The 19,767-nt window shown below is 42.9% G+C and overlaps 2 protein-coding genes across 2 annotated transcripts; both read left to right on the top strand.

Annotated features, from left to right (window-relative positions):
• The first annotated feature begins 82 nt into the window (after positions 1-82).
• On the top strand, positions 83-2,342 carry LOC120023158 (protein Z-dependent protease inhibitor-like). Its single transcript, XM_038967166.1, has 5 exons — positions 83-204; positions 466-1,109; positions 1,412-1,688; positions 1,794-1,941; positions 2,064-2,342. The coding sequence occupies exons 2-5, from the start codon at positions 515-517 to the stop codon at positions 2,253-2,255; spliced, it is 1,212 nt and encodes a 403-aa protein (XP_038823094.1). The 5' UTR covers positions 83-204; positions 466-514; the 3' UTR covers positions 2,256-2,342.
• Positions 2,343-2,618: 276 nt separating this feature from the next.
• Positions 2,619-6,946, top strand: ddx24 (DEAD (Asp-Glu-Ala-Asp) box helicase 24). The gene is made up of 8 exons (XM_038967165.1): positions 2,619-2,719; positions 3,228-4,743; positions 4,894-5,047; positions 5,239-5,751; positions 5,894-5,969; positions 6,058-6,246; positions 6,369-6,498; positions 6,609-6,946. Exons 2-8 carry the CDS (start codon positions 3,231-3,233, stop codon positions 6,842-6,844), a joined length of 2,811 nt encoding a protein of 936 aa, XP_038823093.1. The 5' UTR covers positions 2,619-2,719; positions 3,228-3,230; the 3' UTR covers positions 6,845-6,946.
• Positions 6,947-19,767: the final 12,821 nt, after the last annotated feature.

Raw genomic sequence — 19,767 nt, 5'->3', positions numbered from 1 at the left:
TAATTGTCCTAATTTGTTCAAGTTTAATCATTTCCACTTTTGAAAGGGGATACTTTAGTTAAGTACACCAAAATAACAGACTTGACCAGTTTGAGTAACCCTAGCCCATAGTTAATAGATAACCCTAAAGGCACACTTGCACTTTGTCTCCCCAAATAGTAAATGGAGGGTTTTGACATATCTTGCTGATACACAAGCTGAAAGGTAGGTCTGTTATTGAGAAGTATATAACTGTTTGTAATAGTATATGTAGGTATATTAGATAAGATATACATTGTTGCTTTAATTGTCGAAATGTGACAATCATATTTGGGAGTTGTGATTTTGAAACCCCTAAATAGCAAACAAATTTATTTTGAAATTACTCAATTGAACTTTTTTCTGCCTCAGTTTACTTTGTGTATGAGTCCTGATACAATGCATTAGTAATTGATTCCAAACCTATCTCTTGCAATTTGCCCATAGGACTTATAAGCACTATTGCAGGTTGGATCAAATAAGTCACCAAAGAACTATGATGATGAAGGTGGGACTCCTTTTCCTCCTGACCTATGTCTGCACCTTCACCCCTGTCTACCAAACTCAAGAGCGGAGCCCCAACATCACAGACCTAACCTACAAGAACATGGACTTTGCCATGAATCTCTACAGAAAGATTGCAGGTTACCATGATGAAAACATATTTTTCTCACCCCTGAGCATATCCACAGCTTTTGCCACCCTCTCCATGGCAGCACAGGGTCCCACACGAGACCAGATAGTAAAGGGGCTCAACCTGGCCCACCTAGATCGGGAGAACCAGCCAGACATAATTCCAGAACTCTTCCAACACCTCCAAGGGAACATCACACAAGATGGATCAATGAAATTTGACCAGAGCACCGCCCTCTTCGTCCGCCTAACTTTTGAGGTAGAGAGAGACTTCAGTGACCAGATCAAGAAATTCTTCAACGCTGACATCAACAATGTTGACTTTGCAGATAGAAAAGCTAGCGTTGCCCTGATCAATGACTACATAATGAGAAAGACTGGTAACAAAGTCAAGGAGGTGGTCTCTAACTTGGATCCACTCACCCAACTCATGCTCATCAACACCATTTTCTTTCAGGGTGAGCAGCTATGTCATGCATTCTCTGATTTAAGCAGTTCCACCATATCACTTAAAAAACATTACATTTTACTGGTTAGTATGTTTAGTTTAGACTTGGGTCTACCATAATTGTATCCCATCAGTATATCTTATTTAAAGATATACCGATAAAATCTTATTTAAAGATATACTGATGGGATACAATTATGGTAGACCCATGTTTTAATACATTTAATTTTCAAAGTTAAATTGCATTGCCTAAAATACCTCAATAACACATTTTCTTCCCAACAAATATGCTTTGTCATATTTGGAACTTAGGTGAATGGCAGATGCCCTTCAACCCCAATCACACAGAAAATGGACGCTTCTTTATTGACAACTACAACATTGTCCAGGTGCCCATGATGTTTAGAATGGAGGATAAATTCTACACAATGGATGACATTCCCCTGAAAGCCAAGGTGCTGAAGCTACCGTACCGGGAGGGCATTTCAATGCTTATTCTGCTACCCAACAAAGGCCTGGATTATACCACAATAGATGACGAGATCACAGCTAAGAGATTCCTCAGCTGGATCAAAAACCTGAAAAAAATGTAAATAGAAAAGTCAAGTGTATTTTGTGATGAAACATTGCAAAATTCCATTGGTTTTTGTAAGCGGTGTTTTGTATTGTATGAAAGTTGTCTGTTATTTCACAGGAAACTGGAAGTTCAACTGCCCAAGTTCAAGATGGAGCAATCTTACGCCATGCACAGCATCCTTCCAGATTTGGGCATATCCAGTATCTTCCATGACACCGCTAACCTCACTAGGTTGAGCAAAGACCCAGGCCTGAAGGTGTCAGAGGTCAGTTGGATTAACAGGCCTTAACCAATTTCCATCTATATCAATTGAGAAATATATAATTAAACTACACACTGTGGATAAATAACAAATAACATATAATTGCAATGATCATTTGGTTGCAGGTGTTGCACAAGGCAGTGATCGAGGTGGATGAGAGAGGCACCACTGCAGCTGCTGCCACAGAAGGCACCATCACTGGATATGCCTTACCCTCTTCCTTCATCGTCAACCGACCATTCTTATTTTTTATTTACCATGAGGCCACTAACAGCTTGTTGTTCATGGGCCGAGTGATTGACCCCACCAAAAACTGATTGTAAAGAGTACTATGTATTTGGTGTCTGGAGAGGTGTTGTACATGTAATATGTTCAATTTGTATGTATTAAAAGGTGAACAGATATTCAACTGGTTTGGTGATCTTCCTAATATAAAGACTGTAACCTGAACATTTCAACCCTGCCTGAGTCCTTAAATGAAAGGCATGTATCACATATTATCTAAAAAATTAAGCAAATATGACCAACGTTAGAGTCCAATTAATGTTACATTATAGATAACCTTTTCATATGTAGTCTGTCTGATCTGCATTGTCAATGATGTCTTCTCCATCACTTCAGACACACATTCCAGCAACTCTGCTCAAGCTGAATGGTTACTAATAAAGTTTTTCAAACCACGTGATCACAAATGCCATGGCTGCGTCCTCGTGTCATATCTGAGTCGAATCAAGTCGTGTGATTTATCCTTATCGGAGGAATTTCCTGTGAACAGTCAAAGGTTGTTTATTTATTTGTTAATCTGTTTATGCAGCTGTATTTCGTGGAACTGTACTGAATATGAATTAATTTGTGGTGCAGCGTGTGTCATGTGGACAGCTATAAAATAGCTAGCTACCATGCTGATGTTGTTCTATCTAATATGTCCGACTGGCTAGCTAGGTTACACCTTTCAATGACTTAGATGGTGAATAGTTCCCTTTATTATATTTGTTTTCACCAGCTATAACACGTACCAGTTAGAATACAGCAATTCAAGGGGTTTTATCTACCAGTAGCTGCTAGTTACAACTGATGCGTTTGTTGTCATCATAACTAGCTAGTTTGCTAATGGCTAGCTACTTCAGCTACACGCTTTGGTATAAGGACACTTTTTGTAACAATCTAGCCTGCGCTTTGTACTGTACTAAGATCAAAATATCTAATTGGAATACACAGAATTGTTCATTTTACTGTTGATCATGAATGTAGTCTTAATCATTAACTGTGGAACTGTTATCTATTCATAGAAAATGAAGCCCAACAGGAGCCAGATGAAAAATATGCGCCCTTTCTCTCGGCCGAAGTCAGCCAAACGGGGGATCCATGTGAAGGGTAGCTGGAAAGCAGTAGAACTGGACCCCAGTCTCTTCTCAGAAGAGGGCATGGGGGGACTGGTCTGTTTTGAGGAGCTGACAGACTACCGCCTGATTGACTCTGCCAAGGAAGAAGCTAAAGCAGAAGCTAAAGCAGAAAAAGATAAAAAGAAGAGAGAAGAAAGAAAAGAAAAGAAAAAAGCTAAGAAAAGAAAGGCTAGTGAGGAAGATAAGGATGGAGGGAAACAGGAGGAGGTATGTGAGGGAGGTAGTGACAAAAATGAAACGTCCGAAAAACCAGCTAGGAAGAAGAATAAAAAGAAAACAGCTCAACAAAATGATCCAACCACACAGGATGATGTTTCTGTGGACAGTAAAGTGAAAAGTGAGGAGGTGAGGGACGAAGTCCAAAACCTTGAAAATGGTTCAGAGAACGTTGTGGTCAAGGAGGAAAAGGAAAAAGGCCCTGATGAAACTGTCTCACAAGATGCTGTTACGTGTCCTGAGGATGCTCAGCCACAATCTAACAATACAAAGACTGATGGCAAACATAAGAAAAAGAGGGAAAAGAAAAGAAAGGTAGAAAAGCAGACAGTCCCAGAGTCACAGACAGAGTTACCCCTTCAAGGCAAAATGTCTAAACTCTCCAAAAAGAAAGCAAAGAATTGGACCAATGCGGCACGCTCTGGTTCTGACCAAAACTCAGATGTGACAGCGTGGAAGGATCTGTTTGTCCCTGACCAAGTGTTGAAGGCACTGAGCAGTCTAGGGTTCGGATCACCCACGGCCATTCAAGCTCTGGCATTGCCACCTGCTATCAGAGACCATATGGACATTGTTGGGGCCGCCGAGACGGGTAGTGGTAAGACGCTGTCTTTCGGCATCCCCATGATCCATCATATCCTGGAGTGGAAGAAGGGAGTAGATGAAAGTGAGGGGGTGACGGATGGCCAGACTGAGCCAGGAACACAGGTGGAAAGCTTGTACCTGCCGACTGTGGAAGAATCTATAGAGACTGAGACAAGTATTTCCATGGACACCAGCAACGGGGTCACTGAGCCAGCTCCAAAGACCAGTGCTGAGTCTAAAGAGGCCTGTACTGAGGAAACCACAGAGCAGGAAGATCCACAAGAGCAGGGGAGTGAAGATGTAGCAGAGGAAGACAATGCTGCTGATGACAAAGAAATCATTGAGGAGGGTGACGAAAAAACAATTAAGGAGGAGGAGGATGATGAAGAAATATATCAGGAGGACGAGGATGAGAGTGACTCTGAAAAGATGGGGTGCGTCAAAGTAATTGAGAATATGGAGTTTGACTTTGACAACACAGCAGAAGATGATACTCTGAAAGTCAGTGAGAAACAGCCATTGTTAGGGTTGGTTCTGTGCCCTACCAGGGAGCTGGCTGTACAGGTGAAACATCACATTGATGCTGTGGCCAAGTTTACTGGTGAGTGCGAAAGCCAGTGAGAAACCACTGATTCATAAAAAATGTGATAACCCTATTCATGAAGTAGGTGTGGGCTTTCAAGAATCTGATTTGAATGAGATTTCACAAAGCTATTTAAATGAATAGATTCAACTGTGTTCCTGTGTGCAGGTATAAAAACAGCGATTGTGGTCGGTGGAATGGCTCAGCAGAAACAGATCAGGATGCTGAAACGGAGACCTGAGATCATTATTGCTACTCCAGGACGCCTGTGGGAGATGATCAAAGAGAGGCATCCACATCTGGTCAACCTAAGGCAGCTAAGGTATATAAAATACAAAATGTGTAGTTTTATGACATTACATGTAGGCCGTACTTGGCAACTAAAAGGTGAATCAGTAGTGTGTTTAAATAGTTGGTATAATGCATGTTCAATGCAGATGTTTGTCCATATCTGGCCTGGAAAGTAATTTTTTTTGCTTCATACCAGTCATGATTTAATTTATTTTTTCATAGGTGCCTAGTCATTGACGAAGCAGACCGCATGGTGGAAAGAGGCCATTTTGCTGAGCTGGAAAGTCTGCTGGAGATGCTGAACACTGTCCAGTTCAACCCAAAGAGGCAGACATTTGTGTTCTCCGCCACCCTGACCATGGCCCACAGCTTGCCCACCCGTGTCCTGCAGAAGAAGGGCAAGAAGGTGGACCAGAGAAGCAAGCTGGAGGTCCTTATGGAGAAAGTGGGGATCAGGTCCAAGCCTAAAGTCATTGATCTGACCCGGAAGGAGGCTACAGTCGAGACCCTGACTGAGACACGGATACACTGTGAAAAGGAAGAGAAGGATTTCTTCCTGTACTACTTCCTGCTCCAGTATCCAGGCCGGACTATGGTGTTTGCCAACAGTATTGACTGCATCAAGCGGCTTAACTCTCTGCTGGTCATCCTGGACCGTACTCCACTGCCACTGCATGCCAACATGCACCAGAAGCAGCGCCTAAAGAACCTTGAGAGGTTCGCTGAGAGGGAGAGGTAAGGCATAGAAAAATGACATGTATATGCTGCAGGCTAGTTATTATCCATATCGGTTTAGTTATGGATTGGATTAGCCTTGGTCAGCAAATTTGTCTCTACCATAAACTATTTTGACTATAGTACACATTGATGTTTACAGCTGTGTGCTCCTGACAACTGATGTGGCAGCAAGAGGGCTGGACATTCCAAATGTTCAACACGTCATTCATTACCAGGTATGCATTTTGACACCTTTGGTGGCTTCCTGTCATGCTTTCTCTCTGACAGTTATTCCTTAAATTAAGACATTATTGTGTGTCTCAGGTTCCAAGGACATCAGAGACTTATGTCCACCGCAGTGGTAGGACAGCACGAGCCACCAAAGAGGGGCTCAGTTTGCTCCTGGTTGGGCCAGATGACATGATGAACTTCAAGAAAATTTACAGAGCTCTGGGAAAGGATGAGGAGGTTCCCATGTTTCCCATACAGAGCAAGTGCATGGCTGCCATCAAGGTAGGCACCTAACCAGGCACCTATATTTGATCACATGATGATCAATCTGAGCTAGGAGCTGCACATATTTACTTCTCTCTCATAATATGACATATGGTACAATGTTTTGTCTGCCTTGACAGGAGCGAGTCAACATGGCCAGGAAGATAGAGAAGATTGAGTTCCACAACAGCAGAGAGAAGCAGCACAACTCTTGGTTTAAGCAAGCAGCAGAAGCTCTGGAGGTGGATCTTGATGATGATGTTTTGCTTGGTAAGACTACATAATTAAATTAGTTATCTAGGAGTGGGAGGTCGCCTCATGAGAAACCCAGACATTAAAGGGACTTACATCAATAGATAAGTGACATTTTGTTTTTTCAGGGGGGGGGAAGGATGAGGAGGATGACAGGCAGCAACAGAAGATGGTGAAGGGCATGAAGAAGCACCTGAAACACCTGATTTCTCAGCCTGTATTCAAGAATGTGATGAAGACCAAATACCCCACACAGATGGGTAAGCTCTCCCTGCCCAACATGCCTCTACATGGTTTGGAAACGGCCTTGACCAGTGTCTCCAATCAGAAGAAAAGACAGAAACAAAAGAAAAAGCAGCAGTAGTGTTAATGAGTGTAGTCTCAATTAGAATGTCACATTTAATTTTCATAAATGGAAATACAGTGCAATTATTGTAACATTTTCACATAAAATGATTTTAAGAGATATCAGAGTCTTGTTTTTATTTATATTTTTTGCAACATTCAAGAAAGTGGAGGAGTGTACCGCATTTGAGTTTACTGTACAGTACATTCAGAAAGTATTCAGACCCCTTGACTTTCTCCACATTTTGTTACGTTACAGCCTTATTCTAAAATTAATCAAATTGTTTTTTTCCTGTCAATCTACAGACAATACCTCAATGATAAAGCAAAAACAGGTTTTTAGAAATGTTTGCATATGTATAAAAAGAACGGATCACATTTACATAAGTGTTCAGACCCTTTACTCAGTACTTTGTTGAAGCACCTTTGCCAGCGATTACAGAATCGAGTCTTCTTGGGTATGACGCTACAAGCTTGGGACACCTGTATTTGAGGAGTTCCTTGCATTCTTTGCAGATCCTCTCAAGCGCTGTCAGGTTGGATAGGGAGCGTTGCTGCACAGATATTTTCAGGTCTCTCCCGAGATGTTTAATGGTGTTCAAGTCTGGTCTTTGGCAGGGCCACTCAAGGACATTCAGAGACTTGTCCTGAAGCCACTCCTGCGTTGTCTTGGCTGTGTGCTGAGGGTCGTTGTACTTCTCCCTGGTCTGAGGTCCTGAGCGCCCTGGCGCGGGTTTTCATGAAAGATCTCTCTCTACTTTGCTCTGTTAATCTTTCCCTCAATCCTGACTAGTCTCCCAGTCCCTGCCGCTGAAAAACATCCCCACAGCATGATGTTGGCACCACCATGCTTCACGGTAGGGATGGTGCCAGGTTTCCTCCAGGCCAAAGAGTTCAATCTTCGTTTCATCAGACCAGAGAATCTTGTTTCTTATGGTCAGAGTCCTTTAGGTGCCTTTTGGCGAACTCCAAGCGGGCTGTCGTGCCTTTTACTGAGCAGTGGCATCCGTTTGGCCGCTACCATAAAGGCCTGATTTGGTTGCCGAGATGGTTGTCCTTCTGGAAGGTTCTCCCATCTCCACAGAGGAACTCTGGAGCTCTGTCAGTGACCATCGGGTTCCTGGTCACCTCCCTGACCAAGACCCTTTTCCCCCGATTGCTCAGTTTGGCCGGGCGGCCATCTCTAGGAAGTCTTGGTGGTTCCAAACTTCTTCCATTTAAGAATGATGGAGGCACTGTGTTCTTGAGGACCTTCAATGCTGCAGACATTTGTTGGTACCCTTCCCCAGATCTGTTCCTCGACACAATCCTGTTTCGACGCTCTACGGACAATTTCTATGACCTCGTGGCTTGTTTTTTTTCTCTGCCATGCACTGTCTATTGTGGGGCCTTCTATAGACGGGTGTGTGCCGTTCCAAATCATGTCCAATCAATTGAATTTACGACAGGTAGACTCCAATCAAGTTGTAGAAACATCTCAAGGATGATCAATGGAAACAGGATGCACCTGAGTTTAATTTCGAGTCTCATTGCAAAGCGTCTGAATACTTATTTACATAAGGTACTTATTTATTTTTTTTAATACATTTGAAAAAATGTCTAAACCTGTTTTCGCTTTGTCATTATGGGGTATTGTATGTAGATTACTTATTCTAAAATTGATTCAATAATTTATGTAACAAAGTGGAAAAAGTCAAGGGGTCTGAATACTTTCCGAATGCACTGTATATTACAGAACAATGGCGCAGTGGTCTAGGGCACTGCATCGCAGTGCTAGCTGCGCCACCAGAGTCTCTGGGTTCGCGCCCAGGCTCTGTCGCAGCCGGCCGCAACCGGGAGGTCCGTGGGGCGACGCACAATTGGCATTGCGTCGTCCGGGTTAGGGAGGGTTTGGCCGGTAGGGATATCCTTGTCTCAGTATGTAAGTCGCTCTGGATAAGAGCGTCTGCTAAATGACTAAAATGTAAAAAAAAATGTAAAATGTACAAACTTTTGTTTTGTTTTTTTACTCTTAATCATTTATTTTAACACAACTTCCTGTAAACCTGAGATATGTGGAGTCCTTTATCAGGCCCCTCAATGGCAATGATATGGGTAGACAATGTCGTAGTGGGCTGTTTTGTAGAGGAGGTGTAGGGAGGGCTGGGTTCCCTCTGGAATGGTGTGGTGGGCCAGACGCTGTGCGTCTCCCCCCTCCATGGAAGCAATGTGGATGCTAACGCCTAAGGCCTCCGACAGAGCCAGGATATCTATGCGGTCACACTCCATTGCCATGGTTTCCACTTCCTGGATAAGTCAAGAATGGACATTATGTAAGTATCTACCCATGCAGAAACATCATGCTGTGTGGTCAATACAAATGTTGATGGGTTTGATCATAAATTACAGTTACCAAAAAAGTGTAATGTCAGTGAGTGGTCCCTGGCTCCAGAGTGGCACAGCGGTCTAAGGCACTGCATCTGTGCTAGAGGCATCACTACAGACCCTGGTTCGATTCCAGGCTGTATCACAACCGGCCGTGATTGGGACTCTCATAGGGCGGCGCACAATTGCCCCAGCATCGTCCGGGTTAGGGTTTGGCTGGGGTAGGCCGTCATTGTAAATAAGCATTTGTTCTTAACTGACTTGCCTACTTAAATAAAAAAGAAATACCCAATTTACTTTCATTTATTGCACCACCACTAGAGAGCAGCAAAACACTTTCAGACACTAGTTTTGAGTGGCGAGAAACTCATTGGGACAAGGTCGAATTGTCTACGGAGAAAATCAGCAGCACCAGGCACACTTCCATAGCATATTAACGAAACCGGAGACGATAGCAATATGGTATTGAGCGCAACTCATACTTACCTGAGTGCAGTAAACCTTGAGACTAGGTGCCTCCACAAAGTGGCTGAAGAAGTCTGCATGGTTTTGCAGGTAGACTAATGTGAGCAGCCTGATGTATTGCACCATACTGTCAAAGGTAGTTTGCTCATTAAAGAGCTGGAGCAATGTGTCACCATGCTCATCAGCTTCACATTGTTCCAGAACACCTACAAACTAAAAGCTGAACTGTCCGATAATTAACCCTTGTCATTAATCAACAAGCTTCAGTTACATGAGTCTGATGGTTATTATTGTGAAGATGCAATATTTGATTTTAGAAAATAGTACCAAGGTAGATACATGTACATTTACCATGTTAAGCAAGTCTTTGAAAGAGTTCTCATCAAAGCCTGTAGGCAATAACTCTGCCACTTTGTACCACTGTTTCTTTGAATTTGAGAGAAATTATGCATATTCCTCCATTATTTTGAAGTGGAAAAGCCACACGCAGGCAAAGGCACATTCTTGGAATCCAAAACATTCTACAAATGCACATGGCAAAGGCTATGCGTAGGAAGGAATTTACCTTTGCAAAGCTCTGTCATTTTGCAACAATGATTCCAGGTGTCCAAAGCATAGGGCTCTGTAAAAGCAATTGCCATCTCTCCTGATTTCCCGCATGTACTTATACTGGCTGCAAATGTCCTTCAAAACAGAAGAGATGTTTGAATTTGACTAATTCAAAAACAGTAACAAGTCATTTCACTAGCCTGTCTTATATTTTATTTAATACCTCTGATTTGACTTAACAGTTAGTCCATATAATTTATGTTAACGCTTTTTTTGTTTCCTTATTAGTGTCATTTCATTACAATTGTTTCAAGATAGCCAAGGCATATCTATCCAATGAAGTCGGGGATCTCACAGCAGACAAGTAAAGCTTTGTATGTAGGTAGCATTTCACGTTATGATCTTTCTTGTCAGCCTTTTGCAATGGCTAGCTAGCTATATGAATAGGCATTACCCAATACTTTGCCGCTTCCACCTCTAGTAGATATTTCTTCTCTACTTGAAAACAACTGTCGTGCGTCCATCTGTGAAGAACAGTCGTTTGCTAAATTAATAGAAGTCTAAATGGTGTACTGACAATAGTAAAAAGTAATGCTTTGTTAATTCCTACGTTCAAAATGTTTTGTTGCTAAAAGATAACATTACCATACCCGAGGCGTCTCCAAGAATAGTCATAAGACAAACTAAACAACTTCTTTGCTCGCTTTGAAGATAATAGAGTGCCACTGACACGGCCCACTACCAAAACCTGCGGGCTCTCCTTCACCGCAGCCAACGTGAGTAAAACATTTAAACGTGTTAACCCTCGCAAGGCTGCTGGCCCAGGCGGCATCCCTAGCCGCGTCCTCAGACTAGCTTTGAGAGACTAGTCAAGGATCATATCACCTCCACCCTACCTGACACCCTAGACCCAGAACATTTTGCTTACTGCCCCAATAGGTCCACAGACAACGCAATCACACTGCCCTAACCCATCTGGACAAGAGGAATACCTATGTAAGAATGCTGTTCATTGATTACAGCTCAGCATTTAACACCATAGTACCCTCCAAACTCGTCATTAAGCTCGAGACCTTGGGTCTCGACCCCGCCCTCTGCAACTGGGCCCTGGACTTTCTGACAGGCCGCCCCCCAGGTGGTGAGGGTAGGAAACAACATCTTCACCCCACTGAACCTCAACACTGGGGCCCCACAAGGGTGTGTTCTCAGCCCTCTCCTGTACTTCCTGTTCACCCATGACTGCGTGGCCATGCACGCCTCCAACTCAATCATCAAGTTTGCAGACAACACTACAGTGGTAGGCTTGATTACCAACAACGACGAGACGGCCTACAGGGAGGTGGTGAGGGCCCTGGGAGTGGGGTGTCAGGAAAATAACCTCACACTCAACATCAACAAAACAAAGGAGATGATCGTGGACTTCAGGAAACAGCAGATGGAGCACCCCTCTATCCACATCGACGGGACAGTAGTGGAGAAGGTGGACATTTTTAAGTTCCTCTGCGTACACATCACAAACTGAAATGGTCCACCCACACAGACTGCGTGGTGAAGAAGGTGCAACAGTACCTCTTCAACCTCAGGAGGCTGAAGAAATGTGGCTTGTCACTAAAAACACTCAAACTTTTACAGATGCACAATTGAGAGCATCCTGTCGGGCTATATCACCGCCTGGTACGGCAACTGCTAGGACCACAACCGTAAGGCTCTCCAGAGGGTAGTGAGGTCTGCACAACGCATCACTGGAGGCAAACTACCTTCCCTCCAGGACACCTACACCACCCGATGTCACAGGAAGGCCAAAAAGATCATCAAGGACAACAACCACCCGAGCCACTGCCTGTTCACCCCGCTATCATCCAGAAGGCGAGGTCAGTACAGGTGCATCAAAGCTGGGACTGAGAGACTGAAAAAGGCCATCAGACTGTTAAACAGCCATCACTAACATTGAGTGGCTGCTGCCAACATACTGACTCAAATCTCTAGCCACTTAAATAATTAAAAATTGGATGTAATGTACCACTAGTCACTTTAAACAATGCCACTTTATATAATGTTTGCATACCCTACATTACTCATCTCATATGTATATACTGTACTCTATACCATCTACTGCATCTTGGCTATGCCATTCGGCCGTCGCTCATCCATATATTTATATGTACATATTCTTATTCATTCCTTTACACTTGTGTGAATAAGGTAGTTGTTGTGAAATTGTTAGATTTACTTGTTAGTTATTACTGCACGGTCGGAACTAGAAGCACAAGCATTTCGCTACACTCGCATTAACATCTGCTAACCATGTGTATGTGACCAATAAAATATGATTTGATTTTTAATTGTCTGTCCACCTTCATAAAGACTAGGTTAGCATGCTACTAAGATAAACATGGATAACTAAGTAGAAACACATATTTCCACAAATTGTCATCCTGTCTCGCAAGGCTAAGCGCGTGGCAAAATACAACTGTTGTACGCAATAAAAAGTGGAATGAAATGTAACATCGAAAGACATAATAGATTAAATGTTCGAGCAACAGTACCAACCACAACAACCGGATATTTAGAACTGCCACGTGCTTTGTGTTTAAAAGGAACGGTACATTGACAGACAAAAGGGTTAACTTTAGTTACCAGTATCTTTGGTACATTGATTATTTTTGTTCGAGGAACCTCCCCGAAATATCCATAAATGGGCCTAGATTTGTCTGTGTATAACTACGATTGTAGTATTTTCAAACTTCGGTGGATTACAACCACCATAGGAACCTCCCTCAACTTGGTAAATGTTTTGCAATTTAACTCCACAATCTTATTGTTTAAAAAAACAACAGCCACAACCCATCTTCAACTGTTTATATTCATAATTTCAAAGAGAACTTGTAATAGTCTGAAATAAATAAATCAAGAAAACAAATTCATATTTGAATTCATCCAAACAAATTTCAATCATCGATCTTATATTAGGCTATATGAGAAATGCATGTACAACTTCTTTGGAACTACAACCACAGCAATTTCCTTCATCAGCAACTTTAACTTATCACCACAAAGAACTATACAATTGAAACACTATTACAACAACAAGTTGAAAGTAACTTATATTGCACTCACATCCTTTACTGTGTCCGTATGTGCGTGCGTGCGCTTACATGGTTGTATTTGTGTGTTTCTCCACAAACTCGTAAAAGGTCTATTCGGCATTGATCAACTAGACAGTCCAGTCCTCCCACTGGTCTTGCTGGTGCTCTTCAGTTGTGTTTTACTGTTAATGTTTTTCAGTGATCCTCTGTGCTCTGTGGCACTCGTCAATGCGGTGCCTGAGTCTATCAGTCGTGTTGCTCTCATCTCGATGTCTGCCCTCTCCAGAATGTATTCCTGTAAACATGGTAAGTAATATAATAAATTGGTAGTTGCAATCTTGATTGGGGAAACATGATTACACTATACAAAATCTGGAATTCAGAAGAAAAAAATGATAAAAAATTCTAAATAAACTAAGTATACTTTATAAATGAGAACAAATGGGAAGTCATTTCAAGGTAAATACTAATAACAATGCAATTAGACATTACCTTTACCATATCCATCATCGTCAGCATGTCTATCTCTTCCAGAGGCCCATAGTGCTGTAAGTAGCACTGCTCTGCAAGGTTCTTCACAGCTATCAGCATGCAACCCACTTCCTCAACCTGACAAGAGAGGTGGAGTGGAGTTTATTATGGTATTATTATTGGTTATTAGTGTAAAATGGTGGTGGTGCTCAGACCTGGTCTCTGGACTGGCCTTGGTGCATCATCAGTTTCATCTCAGTCTGGTTGTTCTTCTCCTTGGCTCTGTCCCATTGGGTCTGCAGTTCAGACAGCTCCCTGTTCATCATCTGCCTCCGACGAGGGAAGAACACACAGTCTAAAGCTTACTACGCAGACAATATTATTATATTTTTTGTACTTTTTAAATTTTACAAACATACGGAAGTTGGATTATACATTTAAAATGCGTATTTAGAAAAGTGAATAACCAAGCACACAGGTTTTAAGAAAAATGCATACATTAAACAATGCCTTATACACTGTATACAAAACATTAAGAACACCTGCTCTTTCCATGACAGACTGACCAGGTGAATCCAGGTGAAAGCTATGATCCCTTATTGATGTCACTTGTTAAATTCACTTCAATCAGTGTATATGAAGAGACTGGTTAAAGAAGGATTTTAAGCCTTGAGACATGAGACATTGAGACATGGATTGTGTACTGTATGTGTGCCATTCAGAGGGTGAATGGGCAAGACAAAATATTGAACGGGTATGGTAGTAGGCGCCAGGCGCACCGGTTTGTGTCAAGAACTGCAACACTGCTTGGTTTTTCATGCTCAACAGTTTCCCGTGTGTATCAAGAATGGTCCATCACCCAAAGGACATCCAGTCAACTTGACACAACTGTGGGAAGCATTGGAGTCAACATGGGCCAGCATACCTGTTGAACGCTTTCAACACCTTATAGAGTCCATGCCCTGATGAATTGAGGCTGTTCTAGGGGCATGAATTGAGGCTGTTCTAGGGGCATGAATTGAGGCTGTTCTAGGGGCATGAATTGAGGATGTTCTAACTCAATATTAGAAAGGCATTCATAATATTTGATATACTCAGTGTATAGTAAATGAGTGCCTTCCAAAAGTATTCACACCCCTTGACTTTTTCTACATTTTGGTGTGTTACAAAGCTGAATTTAAAATGGATTAAATTTAGATTTTTTTGACACATTTTAGAATTTAAATTAATAAAAAATTAAAAGCTGAAATTTCTTGAGTCAAGTAATCAACCCCTTTGTAATGGCAAGCCTAAATAAATTCAGAAGTAAAAATGTGCTTAACTCACATCATTTGTAACAAGTCGCGCAGCTGTAATCGCTGCCAAAGGTGCTTCTAAAAAAGTATTGACTTGGGTGTGAATACTTATGTAAATGACATAGCAATTAATTTGCTAAAATTTCAAAAAACATGTTTTTACTTTGTCATTATGGGGTGTGTCGATGGGTGAGAAAAAAATTGATTTATTCAATTTAGAAAAAGCAAGCTCTCTTTTGAAAAATCAATAAGAGCGTAGTCTTCAAAAATCTGCATTTGTGTTTTCAACATACACTACATATACAAAAGTTTGTGGACATCCCTTCAAATTAGTGGATTCGGCTATTTCAGCCACACCCGTTGCTGACAGGTGTATAAAATCGAGCACACAGCCATGCAATCTCCATAGACAAACATTGGCAGTAAAATGGCCTTACTGAAGAGCTCAGTGACTTCCAACGTGGCATCGTCATAGGATGCCACCAGTCAGTTCGTCAAATTTATGTCCTTCTAGAGCTGCCCCAGTAAGTGCTGTTATTGTGAAGTGGAAACGTCTAGGAGAAGCAACAAGCTCAGCCGCGAAGTGGTAGGCTACACAAGCTCACAGAACAGAACCACCAAGTGCTGAAGCGCAGTTGCAACACTCACTACCGAGTTCCAAACTTCCTCACGAAGCAACGTCAGCACAAAAACAATTAGTCGGGAGCTTCATGAAATGTGTTTCTATGGCCGAGCAGCCACACACAAGCCTAAGATCACCATGCGTCGGCAGGACTGGAGTAAAGCTCGCCGCCATTGGACTTTGGAGCAGTGGAAACGCCTTCTCTGAAGTGATGAATCAAGCTTCACGAATCTGGGTTTGTCAGATGCCAGGAGAACGCTACCTGCCCCAATGCATATTGCCAACTGTAAAGTTTGGTGGGGGATGAATAATGGTCTGGGGCTGTTTTTCATGGTTTGGGCTAGGCTCCTTATTTCCAGTCAAGGGAAATCTTAACTCTACAGCATACAATGACATTCTAGATGATTCTGTGCTTCCAACTTTGTGGTAACAGTTTGGGGAAGGCCCTTTCTTGTTTCAGCATGACAACGCCCCACTGCACAAAGCGAGTTCCATACAGAAACGGTTTGTCGAGATCGGTGTGGAAGAACTTGACAGGCACAGAGCCATGACCTCAACCCCATAAAACACCTTTGGGATGAATTGGAACGCTGACTGCGAGCCAGGCCTAATCGCCCAACACCAGTGCCCAACCTCACTAATGCTCTTGGGGCTGAATGGAAGCACGTCCCCGCAACAATGTTCCAACATCTATTAGAAAGTCTACCTAGAAGAGTGGAGGCTGTTATAGCAGCAAAGGTAGGACCAACTCCATATTAATTCCCATGATTTTGTAATGAGATGTTCGACACATACCACATAGTTTTGGTCGCTTGGGTCCTTGATCTGATCTATAGGCTATATAGGTTATTCATCAAAGTAGCCTATTTTGCATTGATTTCCAGTATATAATCTGAGCGACTGTTCAATCTCTGCGATTTGCTGCAAACACAACTCTTTGTATTCAGGACATAAAGTGCATTTATTTTTGCAGTTTTACTTAGTGCCTTATTGCAAACAGGATACACTTTTAGGAATATTTGTATTCTGTATTTAACCTTTATTTAACTAGTTAAACACTATTATAGTCTATGCAACTTAATATTTGATTTGTTAAGCAAATTTTTACTGAATTTATTTACGCTTGCCATAACAAAGAGGTTGAGTATTTATTGACTCAAGACATTTCAGCTTTTATTTCTAATTAATTTGAACTTTGACATTATGGGGTATTGTGTGTAGGCAAGTGACACAATCTGAATTTAATCCATTTCAGTTTTTTATTTAACCTTTATTTAACTAGGCAAGTCAGTTAAGAACCTTAAGAACCAACTCTTATTTAAAATGACGGCCTACCCCGGCCAAACCCTAACCCAGACGACGCTGGGCCAATTGTGCGCCGCCCTATGAGACTCCCAGTCACGGCCGGTTGTGATACAGCCTGGAATTGAACCAGGGTCTGTAGTGACGCTTCTAGCACTGAGATGCAGGGCCTTAGACCGCTGCGCCACTCGGGAGCTTGTAACACAACAAAATGTGGAAAAAGTCAAGAGGTATGAATACTTTCTGAAGGTACTGTACATGTATTTCTAACATGCTGACCACACCACTCGTGTCGCGTGCACGAGAGTTGCAAAATAAATGTACACCTACATGTTATTCAATCATTGCACCCACACTGCTCGCGTGTGTCAAAGAGTGTCTGCGTAGTCAGGCGCTAAAATAGAACTTGTTTCTATTTGTGAAGCTTGATGCGCAGCAAGTCCCACCTCTCCCATCTCCTCATTGTTTATTTATAAGTATATACCCACGTGCCATCTCCTCATTGGTTTTTAGGAGCATATACCCACGTGGGTGATTTGAAAGATGAACTGAGGTCCACACTCCAGTAAGTTGTAGTAATGCACCGTAAAGTTAGTTGCCAATAGCCATATAAAGTCCAAAGAAGAAGAAGCTTGAAGGAGGAGAGATTACTAGAAACAAACTCAGCCTACCGTTTTATCTGTGGATTAATTGTTGGAGTAGAGGACCTTGTGCATTTCAGGTAAAATAACAACCCAATGTTTATATCCCAGGACAAATTAGCTAGCAACAGCAAGCTAGTTAACTAAATTGCCATAAATGTTTGCTTATATAACTGTAATCAAATTAATATAGTTGATTCAGAGTTCGTTTTGATATTTCAACCTGCGTGTCCTGATCACTTCTGGTGTGGGGGGGGGGACAAAATCAGCACGCGCGCAATGGCACACGCAAGCTAGCGGGATACACGCTGCACCGGCAAGATAGAACAGCACACTCCGGTAAGACGAAGGGGGGTGGTCTGTGCATATTTGTAAACAGCTGGTGCACGAAATCTAAGGAAGTCTCTAGATTTTGCTCGCCTGAAGTAGAGTATATTGTGATAAATTGCAGGCCACACTACTTGCCTAGAGAATTTTCAGCCATACTTTTCGTGGCTGTTAATTTACCACCACAGACAGATGCTGGCACTAAGACCGCACTCAGTCAGCTGTATAAGGAAATAAGCAAACAGGAAACCACTCACCCAGAGGCGGCGCTCCTAGTGGCCGGAGACTTTAATGAAGGGAAACTTAAATCAGTTCTACCAAATTTCTATCAACATGTTAAATGTCCAACCAGAGGGGAAAAAAATTCTAGGTCGCCTGTATTCCACACACAGAGACGCGTACAAAGCTCGCCCTCCATTTCGTAAATTCGACCACAACTCTATCCTCCTGATTCCTGCTTACAAGCAAAAATTAAAGTAGGAAGCACCAGTGACTCGGTCTATAAAAAAGTGGTCAGATGAAGCAGATGCTAAACTACAGGACTGTTTTGCTATCACAGACTGGAACATGTTCCGGGATTCTTCCGATGGCATTGAGGAGTACACCACATCAGTCACTGGCTTTATCAATAAGTGCATCGAGGACGTCGTCCCCACAGTGACTGTACGTACATGCCATGGATTACAGGCAACATTCGCACTGAGCTAAAGGGTAGAGCAGCCGCTTTCAAGGTGCGGGACAATAACCCGGAAGCTCACAAGAAATCCTGCTATGCCCTGCGATGAACCATCAAACAGACAAAGCGTCAATACAGGGCTAAGATTGAATCATACTACACCGGCTCCGACGCTCGTCTTATGTGGCAGGGTTTGCAAACTATTACAGACTACAAAGGGAAGCACAGCCGCGAGCTGCCCAGTGACACGAGCCTACCAGACAAGCTAAATCACGTCTATGCTCGCTTCGAGGCAAGCAACACTGAGGCATGCATGAGAGCATCAGCTGTTCCGGACGACTGTGTGATCACGCTCTCCGTAGCCGACGTGAGTAAGACCTTTAAACAGGTCAACATACACAAGGCTGCGGGGCCTGACGGATTACCAGGACGTGTGCTCCGGGCATGTGCTGACCAACTGGCAGGTGTCTTCACTGACATTTTCAACATGTCCCTGATTGAGTCTGTAATACCAACATGTTTCAAGCAGACCACCATAGTCCCTGTGCCCAAGAACACAAAGGCAACCTGCCTAAATGACTACAGACCCGTAGCACTCACGTCCGTAGCCATGAAATGCTTTGAAAGAATGGTAATGGCTCACATCCACACCATTATCCCAGAAACCCTAGACCCACTCCAATTTGCATACCGCCCAAACAGACCCACAGATGATGGAATCTCTATTGCACTCCACACTGCCCTTTCCCACCTGGACAAAAGGAACACTTATGTGAGAATGCTATTCATTGACTACAGCTCAGCGTTCAACACCATAGTACCCTCAAAGCTTATCACTAAGCTAAGGATCCTGGGACTAAACACCTCCCTCTACAACTGGATCCTGGACTTCCTGACGGGCCGCCCCCAGGTGGTGAGGGTAGGTAGCAACACATCTTCCACACTGATCCTCAACATTTGGTTCTACAGCTGCAACATCGAGAGCATCCTGACTGGTTGCATCACTGCCTGGTACGGCAATTGCTCGGCCTCTGACCGCAAGGCACTACAGAGGGTAGTGCGTACGGCCCAGTACATCACTGGGGCTAAGGTGCCTGCCATCCAGGACCTCTACACCAGGCGGTGTCAGAGGAAGGCCCAAAAA

The sequence above is a fragment of the Salvelinus namaycush genome, chromosome 28, assembly GCF_016432855.1.
Source record: "Salvelinus namaycush isolate Seneca chromosome 28, SaNama_1.0, whole genome shotgun sequence".
Lineage (NCBI taxonomy): Eukaryota > Metazoa > Chordata > Actinopteri > Salmoniformes > Salmonidae > Salvelinus > Salvelinus namaycush.
This window is presented reverse-complemented; position numbering and strand designations above follow the sequence as displayed.

Excerpts from the sequence above, each read along its gene's own strand:
- LOC120023158 (XM_038967166.1), top strand. The coding sequence starts at position 515 with ATGATGATGAAGGTGGGACTCCTTTTCCTCCTGACCTATGTCTGCACC. Across the intron at positions 1,110-1,411 it reads CAACACCATTTTCTTTCAGG|GTGAATGGCAGATGCCCTTC; the intron begins GTGAGCAGCTAT and ends TTTGGAACTTAG. Across the intron at positions 1,942-2,063 it reads CAGGCCTGAAGGTGTCAGAG|GTGTTGCACAAGGCAGTGAT; the intron begins GTCAGTTGGATT and ends ATTTGGTTGCAG.
- ddx24 (XM_038967165.1), top strand. The coding sequence starts at position 3,231 with ATGAAGCCCAACAGGAGCCAGATGAAAAATATGCGCCCTTTCTCTCGG. Across the intron at positions 5,048-5,238 it reads GTCAACCTAAGGCAGCTAAG|GTGCCTAGTCATTGACGAAG; the intron begins GTATATAAAATA and ends ATTTTTTCATAG. Across the intron at positions 5,752-5,893 it reads AGGTTCGCTGAGAGGGAGAG|CTGTGTGCTCCTGACAACTG; the intron begins GTAAGGCATAGA and ends TGATGTTTACAG.